The sequence below is a fragment of the Mycteria americana genome, chromosome 19 (genome assembly GCF_035582795.1).
Source record: "Mycteria americana isolate JAX WOST 10 ecotype Jacksonville Zoo and Gardens chromosome 19, USCA_MyAme_1.0, whole genome shotgun sequence".
In the NCBI taxonomy this organism is placed as follows: domain Eukaryota; kingdom Metazoa; phylum Chordata; class Aves; order Ciconiiformes; family Ciconiidae; genus Mycteria; species Mycteria americana.
Genome location: NC_134383.1, coordinates 131,898 through 141,101, shown reverse-complemented (window position 1 = coordinate 141,101; position 9,204 = coordinate 131,898). Strand labels below are relative to the sequence as shown.

At 53.6% G+C, this 9,204-nt stretch overlaps 1 protein-coding gene across 1 annotated transcript; it reads right to left on the bottom strand.

Annotated features, from left to right (window-relative positions):
• Window positions 1-985: 985 nt before the first annotated feature.
• CXCR5 (C-X-C motif chemokine receptor 5) lies at window positions 986-8,871 on the bottom strand. Its single transcript, XM_075521120.1, has 2 exons — window positions 8,742-8,871; window positions 986-3,108 (listed from the first exon to the last, which is right to left on the bottom strand). Exons 1-2 carry the CDS (start codon window positions 8,778-8,780, stop codon window positions 2,032-2,034), a joined length of 1,116 nt encoding a protein of 371 aa, XP_075377235.1. The 5' UTR covers window positions 8,781-8,871; the 3' UTR covers window positions 986-2,031.
• Window positions 8,872-9,204: the final 333 nt, after the last annotated feature.

The window sequence follows — 9,204 nt, the reverse complement described above, 5'->3', positions numbered from 1 at the left end:
CTTATTTTGCATGCAGATTTTCTTTTTACCTTGTGAACACTGTAAAAATTTTACGCTCTGACTGTTCATTTCTTCAGTAACATTTTTTTGTAGGAACACAGTTCCCATCAGAACCGGGGCTGGGGAGGTGTTTACAATGCATCTGCAGCGGGTTTGCTCACCAGTACGACCGTGGAGATAGCAAGGGCAGGCTTCAGAAAGCTGCTCTTCCTCCGCTGCACGTACGTGCTCGGACAGCCACGGTCGCCATTACCTGCAGGTTTCAGCTTTGAAGATGCAGCGCTGCAGGAAATGGTGGACTGCTCTTTGTATAAAAAGCCTTATGCTTGGGGAGTTTTCTCCTCAAGTCACAATTTGAGAACGAGCTATTGAGATCTCTGCCTGAGCTGGACTGATGTAATGTGACCCCTTCTGTAATGACTGGTCTTTTTAGCGGGGCCCTTGGGTACGGTGAAGTTCGGCTGCAACCGAGCCCTTTGTTAGCGGGTTGAACTTCAGAAGTGACTTTAGCACAAAATTCCTGCTGCAGCAGGAGAACTGACATTGTCACGACTTTGCTTAAAAAGCAAGGTGAATGGTAGAGCGGCTTTTAAAGCGCGCTCGTGATCAGGGTCATGCTCGAGTGACAGTTGGTACGTATGGCCCTCGTGCAGTTCAGGCCACAGCACTGCTTAGCTAGCAAGAGAAATGTAATGGAGCAACGCTGTGCCCGTGCTGCGATGTTATCCTGTGACAGGACCTACTAGGAAGCAGCAGGCTGCAGGAGCCTGTTTGGGCTGAAAGCTGCCACTCTTATTTTGGACCAAATTGTTATCAAGCAGCCCTGATCTGAGCAGTTGCCAGATACTCGTGGTTTGGGGCAAGATCAGCGCCCAGGTTTGTTCTGTGTAAACCTGGAGGCACTAAACCTCTGAAAGCCCTGTAGATGCAGGTGGAGCAAAGATATCGGAAAGCACGGTGCAAAGCAAAACGCTACGTTCCCTCTCGGCCCGCTAAAAACAAACAGAAAGTATGCAAATGAGCTCTTTTCCTTACTCTGGGGCAATGGGTCTGCTTGCTCTCGGAACCCACAAAGTGCTGTACAACTAGCTGAAAAAAAAAAAAAGTGACACCTACAGCCGCCTCACAAAGCCATGTGGTTCATCTCGCCTGTGCTCAGGCACAAGATAGAAGCCGTCTGTCCAGACTGCTTTCTTCCTTAAAGGAAAGCTTTTGCACAGTCAGGCATTCAGTTCACCAGTCACTCACCGGAGCTCTTAACAGCAGTAAAACAGACCAAGTGAGCAGGAAAGGATGCAGTCGATGTCAGGAAAGGAATCTGCGACAGTCAAATCTTTTGAGTCCGTGGCAGGACCTCCTGGCGCAAGCCAAGTTGGGAAAATCAACGTGCTGTGGCTGGCCGGGGGGGATGTTGCACAGCAAGAGGAGCAATATTGCAGCCAGAGGCTGTCCAGCACTGCGTGCCCACACTATTGGAGCGAGCTCTGCATCCCCCGCCGGTCCTACCTGCATCTCTCATTCCAGCTGCCGTGGCTGTTGAGTCCCGCTGCTTCCTTTGGGCATGTCTCTACCAACCTGAGCCAGTGAAATGGAGACCTGCTTAGTTTTTGTCCTCAGTCCTCGCTCACTGACATGACTCCACGTTTACTTGGCTGCGCTTTTTTCTTTGCCCCCGGCACTCCAGTCTCGTGCCTGGCTCCGTGCGCAGAACGCCTGCAGTCAGTTTTTCGAGGGAGAGGTGGAAATGTCAGGTTCAACCCACTTGGGTTCATCTGGTCCTGCCAGAGTGACCATCGGACAGCCAGCGTTCGCCAACAGCTGCCAGACAGATTTCTACAGGTATGAGAACCAGAAGGAGCCAGGGAAGGTATCTGGTGGGATTTGGGTGTTTGGTGGCTATCGGACCTCAGTTTCCTGAGGAGTGAGGAAAGTGGTCGGGACGCTTGTGAAACTTGGGACTGAGGCCGCAGCACGTGTGCCACTGGGAAGGCAAGCCCCAGGCCAGTTCTGCCCTGCAGGCAGCCTTTCCCACTAGAAAGTGGAGATGGAGGTGGTGTTGTCAGACTCGATCCCACTGCCCTTCCTCGTCACCTCCAGGATCTCCTGCAGGGTCTCCTGGCTTATGCAGCCGAGCTCCTGCAGGATCCGGAAGAAGTCGTTACGGAACTTGACTCCGATGAAGGCGTAGAGGATGGGGTTGAGGCAGCAGTGTGTGAAGCCGATGGCCTCTGTCACCATGATGGCCGTGTCCAGCTGGTCTTCCAGGAGGCAGTTCTTGGTGAAGGCTTCTAGCTTGGTAAGCGTGTTCAGGAAGATGACGATGTGGTACGGGCTCCAGCAGAGCAGGAAGACGCCTGTGACCAGGATGGCCACGCGGACAGCTTTTTGCCTCTGCAGGCGCTGGGACTGACACAGAGCCCGGACGATGGCCGTGTAGCAGTAACCCATGACCAGCAGGGGCACAAAGAAGCCCACAGTGTGGTAGAGGAAGCGGGTCGCCAGCCAGACGTTGTTGCCGTCGATCCCAACCTCTGGAAAATAGCAAATGCTGCGGTTGCTGTCGTCTGTCCAGACTTCCATAAAGATGAGATCGGGTAAGGTCAAAAGCAGCGAGCAGAGCCAGACAGCCATGCAGGTGAGGTGGATGGAGCGAGCTCTGCGTTTGCGGTAGGTGTGGATTGCATAGACGATGGCCAGGTAGCGATCCACCGCGATGCACCCCAGCAGCATGCTACTGCAGTAGAAATTGATCTTGTGGACAGCACTGAGGATCTTGCAGAGGAACTTCCCGAATACCCACCCGGCCAAGCTCTCCACCACACTGAAGGGGAAGGTGAGCAACAGTGCCAGGTTGGCCAGGGTGAGGTGGAAGAGGAAGTTTTCCGTGGTAGTGCGAGACCGCTTAAACCTCTCTAAAATGACCAGGACCAGGGCATTGCCCACAGTCCCCAACACGAACATCAGCAGATAGATGAGGGGCATGAAGACCTTTCTGAAGGGGTCTCTCTGGTTGCCGACCACGGATGAGGCTGGGTTGAAGCAAAAGTAGCCCTCCAAAGAAAGGGTGGTGTTCTCGGCTTCATAGTAACCGCTCAGCTCCACCTGGCTCTGGGGAACAGAGAGAGTCTGGTTACCGGAGGGGAGTTTCTGAACACGAGAGCCCAGTCCCTCGGCTGCACCTGGCAGACCTGGAGCGGAGCATCCCCACGTCCCGCAGCCCTCCTGCGCCAGGAGGAGGTGTTGCCTGTCTGCAGCGTGATGACCTGGGAGGCCCCTCCGGTGCCAGGTCCCGGAGGTGCAGCAGCAGCACGGGGAGAGGGTTGTCCCGATCTCTGATAGCGAGGGCTGCTCAGTCTGTAATGGTTAACTAGCGTATTTGGGGATGTTCTGGCATCCAGACGGATAACCCGTTTCATCTTCTGGTTCTTGCCGAGTTACCTGCTGGTGGCTTTTGCTTTCTCACACAGCACGGAACCCTCCTCTACCAGCTTTCCTGATCTTTCCACCTGTTTCGGACACCGACTGTCCCTGTCCTGCCTGCTGTCTGCTGTCAGGTATGAAGGTGGTGGGATTCATCGAAGAGCACATCTCTACCTAAAGTTATGTGCACTGATCCTGTCCCCTTCTGCCTCTCCTCCTCGGAGGCCTCAGAGCTGCCTGGGGCAGAGGTGGGGACAGCAGCAGCCGTGCTGCTTGGGATCGCTTTCCACACCCTCAGAGAAAGGCGTGGGGCAGCTGTTCAAATGCGACTGGAGGAACGAACGCCCGAGGCGCCACGGTGCCATAGCTATGGGGATGGACGCTGGAGAGAGAAATCTGTTCTGTGGGTAAATGTTGCGGTTCTGAATTAATTGCAGCCAGAGCAGGAAAGGGAATCTGAAAGCACCGCTCAGACCCCAGGCTGATACCCGGTAAGGAAAGTGCAATAGAGCCACCGCAGAAGTGATTCGTGCTTGGCCTGCTGTAGCTCCTTGCCAGGTGAGCAGCCTGTATTCGGGCTGAGACTGCGCGCAAGTCCCGAGTGCCGGAAAGCTGCAGTCGCCCTCAGGACGAGCACCCCGGATGGCGGGCACGCTCCGGCTGGCCTCAGGCACCTTGCAGGAGCTGGGCATTCGCAAAAGCAAAGGGCTCGGATGCAGACAGGCAGAAAAAGAGCGGCACAGGCGGCTTGCGGCAAGCTGAGAAATTACTGACAACTGGGAAGAGCTCGGCAGCAGTTACCCTGAGCTCCCCCACCCACACCCTCTCTGGAGACCAGTGCTGAGACTTCAGTGCCAACCACAGCGGAAGTCTCTGCTCGCTGCTTTCATACCTTTCACTGCCAGCTGTAGCCGTTTGCACCTGCTGCTCCTTCCCTCCTCAGCCAAAGTTCCCATCTAAAAATACTAGCCCTGCTTTAAACAGTTTTAGAGCTGATTTGGGGGTTTTTGCTCCCCTCATGTGCTGCCAAACTGTGACCAGCCTCGAGTTCTGCGTTGTGCCTAGCTAGAGAAGGTTGACTGATGTTTCTTCTCTCCCAGGCAGCCTTCCCTGGGCGACCTGCTGGGTGCCTCCGCACGCGACTGTCTGGGGTAAAGAGGAGACATCGCAGCGGCAGCGCTCGTCTCAAGCTGCTGTGCTGCTGAAACCATCTGCGTGGCTCCGAGGGGAGCCCACCCGTGTTGATGGGGAAGAAGTCTACGGAGCATTACCGAACAGGTGGAGCAGGCAGCCTGGCTCAGGCGGTCCCTGAGCGGGACGGTAGGAGGGTGAGTGAGCCCTTGAGGAAAGTGCAGAATAAGCTTGCCCAGCTCTTGCCCTCTTCCCCGGGCCTCTACCTTTGGCTACTGCCAGAAAGAGCGTCGAGCCAGACAGACTTTGGTCTGACCCGAGTTACTCTTGGTCTTGCCATGGTCCTGTTTCCCATTCCCTGTCTGCACCCAGTGGTGCTGCCGCTGTGCTGTGATACCACGGTGCTTCCTCCCGAACAGGCGAGAGCCGGTCCTCTCAGGGTCGAGAGTCCTCCTCCTGCCCAAAACCTCAAGCGCACGCGACCGTCTTCCCCTAACGTAACGGTGGGGCTGCAAGCTTTTGGGGAGAAGCATTCATATTGCCAGAGAACAATTATTTTTCCGGTTTAGGGTATGATTCTGGAGACTGGAGATTGCTGCTAAAGACAAGAGCCTTTACAAATCCCTCCCAGTTTGTTTTCTCCCTGGCTTGAAAATATTTCCTGCCTAGTCCCTACCTGGACCCTGCGTCAGGAGTTACCGACACGCACAGCAACCCGTGATGTGTTGGCCAGGGCCAGATCCTTGAATGTCCCCGAAAAAAACCAAAACCAAACCAAAAACCTTTGCAATTTGGTACAGCGACCAAACCAGGCTGCTCAGGACACGTGGGTGACCATGCTGAAAACCCCAAAGAGAACATGTGTTGGACTGGGTAACTTCACTGGGGAGAGGTTGGAGGGTTCGAGCTTTAAAGGGAAAAAGGAAATGATGGGAAATGGCGGGGTTTGCTGGCCGGAGTGCCGGAGCACTGCCTGGAGCCGCACCAGTGCTACCGATGACAGCGGATGGGCAGCCTGTGCGGCGTTCAACAGCTTTGGCTGCTGAACGGTTTCCAGCATCACCTTGCATTCGGAGCCGGAGGTGTGGAGGCTGAGCGCCAGTATCAGACACCATCTGATTGCTGATAAGACGGCAGGTAGGGCTCTTACTGTAAGCCACTCGCCGTGGGCAGGGGAAGCGTGCGCTGAGCTGTGTCTGAGGCGTCCTCTCATGTGCATCTCCGAGCAGAGCAGCGAGTGTGGGTGGGAGCAGACAGAGATGAGTTGGAGACAAATACAAGAGGATGAAAGGTCAGAGTCCGGGCTGAGAGAGGAAGGGCAGGGACTAGAGCTGCAGGAGATCCACTGAATGTGACAAGCCAAGGCTTCTGGGGGACTCTGCTGTGATTCCTGTTTCTAGAACTGGAAGCGGGTGGCTGCCTGATCTGGGATGGGAGAAGTCAACAGTGCGCACGCAGGGGGACATTTGTACAGGTCTCCTGCAATACAATTGCAGCCAGGTTTGGGGGTGGGCGATAAAAGTAGTGCCTTTTTCTGTAACTGAGCGGTCAAGGCCATGCCTGGGAAGACCATTCCTGTGTACTCTTTGTTCAGGGATCTGTTTTCCCCTCTAACTCACATCTCGGAGTTATTCCGGTCTCTGCGTGTCAGCTGCTTTTCTCAGTTCCCCACAACTGCCAGCGATCAAAACATTTGGCTGCAGAAGAGAAGCAGCTTGTGCGCTATTAGGGATTTTCCATGCCAGTCATTCCCTTCTAGCCCGTGCCAGGGCTGGGAGAAGCACTTTTCGTTCCCAAAGCCTTAAAACTGAACTTGCCCACATCAGTGCAAGTTACTGACAGAGCTTCTGCTCATCCCCTCGCCGGGTGCTGAACTAGGGAAACCCACAAATAAGAGCAAAGCCTGTGGAAATGCCACGTTACCATAGCGCAGGTGCCTTTATGGCTCTTGAGTCACATTGGTCCCGTTACAATGAAAACTGGACTGCGGCACCTCAGGGGACCTGGTGGAGACCTCGGTGGTCTTTCTGCATCTGTGTTTTTGTTTCTCTAGTCTGCAGCTGAGGAACGTTAAGCGGGCAGAGCTTTCTTGCTATGGAGAAACAGGATTACCGTTTTGGGCACGTTACTTTCCCACAAGGTTGTGGAGACAAGCGGTCCCGTACGGTATCAAAGTTTAGGTGAGGCCCTCGCTGCACTTACTGGGCGGTACTGAGATAAACGCCCTTTCAGTGCAAATGTTCTCATCATTTTTCCTTCCACGCTTGCTCAATTGGTGAAGCGATCCTCTCTGGTGAGTACACAGGGCAAGATTTGTGTCGCTGCTTTGACAGGACACTGTCGAGGCCCTTTTTGCAAATCTCTGTGGGTAGGTTGCTGCTAGAAGCGCCAAGTATAAGGAGAGCAACAAACGGCACCACCAAAGCAAATGTGGCATGGCTTGTGTGAGATCTGTGGCCTGTTCCAGGGAGGGAGCCAAACCTGGGAAGCTCCCAGGAGGCAGAGGTGGGAAACGGGTGTCACAAACTCCTGACCATGGGAAGTCTGAGAAAAGGTATAAAGCTGTTCTCGCTGTGGCACCTGACTGCTGGCACTCAGGCCCAAAGTTAGTTGAGTTTCCTCCTTCACCTGGGGTCTCCTTTATAACTTAAAATAATTCACAGCAGAGGTAAAATCACTAAGCAAAGGTTCTGGAAAGTATTGTATACAAAGAACAAATCCCAGTGCTGCTTAATCCCCCTGTGTTAACAACGATGCGCTTTTGCCACAAGCAGCCGCTTGCTTATAGCGTGTGACATGCTGCAGGCGGGCTGCCAGCATGCTTCAACTTCGCTGGTTTTCTGGTGGTGGGACAGATTTCCAATGGAGAGTTCAGCTGGAGGAACAAACCAGCATGGAGATGAAAAAGTTTTGAGTTTGTTTTTTAATCTCTCAGCCAGCATTAGCGCTGCCACTGAACTTCAGCAGAGGTCAAGGAGAGAAGTGTCCTCTGCAAAAAAGTTCTAAAGGAAACGGCCACCATTCGCAAAGCTTTTTTTATACTGGATGAATCAGAAAAAACAAGGAGGGTAGGGCTTGCCCCCCACACCTCCTCTCTCTTCCTTGGTGTATAGGACAAAGGAGGGACAGCAAAATTGGTAAAAATGAAATCCAGCGTTTCTCTCTTCAGAGAAACCAAACAAAAACTGAGGTCTGCTGCAGAGAAGCCACTGTATTAAAAAATAAATTCTGAGCTGCAACGTTTGAAAACCAGGCTAATGATAGTGCTACTGTGGACTTCCCCTTGGATCGCACAACATACTCCAAAAGGTGCAGCTGCTCTCTTTCACTTGCAAACGCAGGGGAGAGAACTATGGGGCAGAATAGACAGTGTCATCGCTCCCTATTAGAAGAAGTACTTGCAATTTATCTTCCCCTCTTTAAAATTCCCCTCTTGTAAATATACTGCTTATTCCCCTTTCAGCACACTCTACAGCAGCCTGTCCGTGGAGGAGGCAAGCAGGGGTAGGAGCGGATATAATCGTACCAAGGGTTTTCACACGCAGAGAGATAGCATTGGGTTTGCTTGGGTATTCCTGTTATGTAGACATACTAGATGAGATTGCCAGGGCTTTGCGCGCTGCGTGCACAGTCATTTATACCGCCGAAAGCTGGCACAAAAAGCGCCCGACTCAGAACGAATGTTTTACACCCACGCTGTGTCAATGGCTGCACAGAGAGCAGGGCAGCAGGGAACAGGGAGTGGGACAGGCTGGCAGCGTGGGACGGGGCTGCAGCAGCCCCGCTCTCCCAGTGAGCTGCCCGGCCCTTCGGCAGCGACCGTGGTCTTGGTCCCTGTGCAAGGACGGCACTCGGGCTCAGCACTCGTCAGAATATCTGCGCGCGAGGTCCCAGTAGTTAGGCAGCCGTCCCCAAGGGAATACCTGGCACCCTTGGATCACAAAGGCTGCAGCCACGTTACGCGGCTCTCCGCAAGTGCGGCCCCGTCGCTTGCAGTCCCCTCATCGGTCAAGTCTGGACTTAAGGGATGCGAGGGCTGATGGCGACGGCATAAGAAATCGCTCAAGCTCTCCCTCTGCCAACAGGAGGGTGAGAAGACGGACAGAGAGAAACCAGGTCTTTCAGCCCACCCCAGCTCTACCTGCTCTCCCCGTTACCTTCTCAAACAAGCAAAGCCAGGCTTGACTCACCAAGTCGTAGGTCTCTGATGAGTAGCTGACAGGCCCCATGGTTTCACGGGCAGGATCCGTCTCTCCTCCAGCAGTTTCAGCAAAAGTTCTTCTTTTTTGGGGTGGAGTTAGTCATTTAAGTGAGTAGGGAGGGACCCAGCATGTAACAATAGGTTATTTGCAAGGCAAATGAGCTCCAGGCATAGAGAGACCTAATTGATGTAAAGATTAGCATCTAGCTTTATCATCTTTTTTTGAGTGCTGTAAGTTGATTTTTAAAGTACGGTTTGGAGGGTCCATGTTCCTTTGGTCTGTACCGGAGAAGATCCAGAATGTCTATAGGTCTTCCCTGTAATCTCCAGGGCTCTTGCCCACGGCCATCCTTGTCTCAGGCGCTCTGAAAGGCCGGGGAAAGCTCTGTGCCAAGGGACACCCTTACTAGAAATCTCCCCAGATCCAGGCACCTCTTTGGAGCTGTGCAAGA

What these genes read in the sequence shown, in the direction of transcription:
- CXCR5 (XM_075521120.1), bottom strand. Translation starts at nt 8,780, where the DNA reads ATGGGGCCTGTCAGCTACTCATCAGAGACCTACGACTTG. An exon ending in CATCAGAGACCTACGACTTG is followed by an intron (nt 3,109 to 8,741) that starts GTGAGTCAAGCC and finishes TCTGTTCCCCAG; the next exon opens with AGCCAGGTGGAGCTGAGCGG.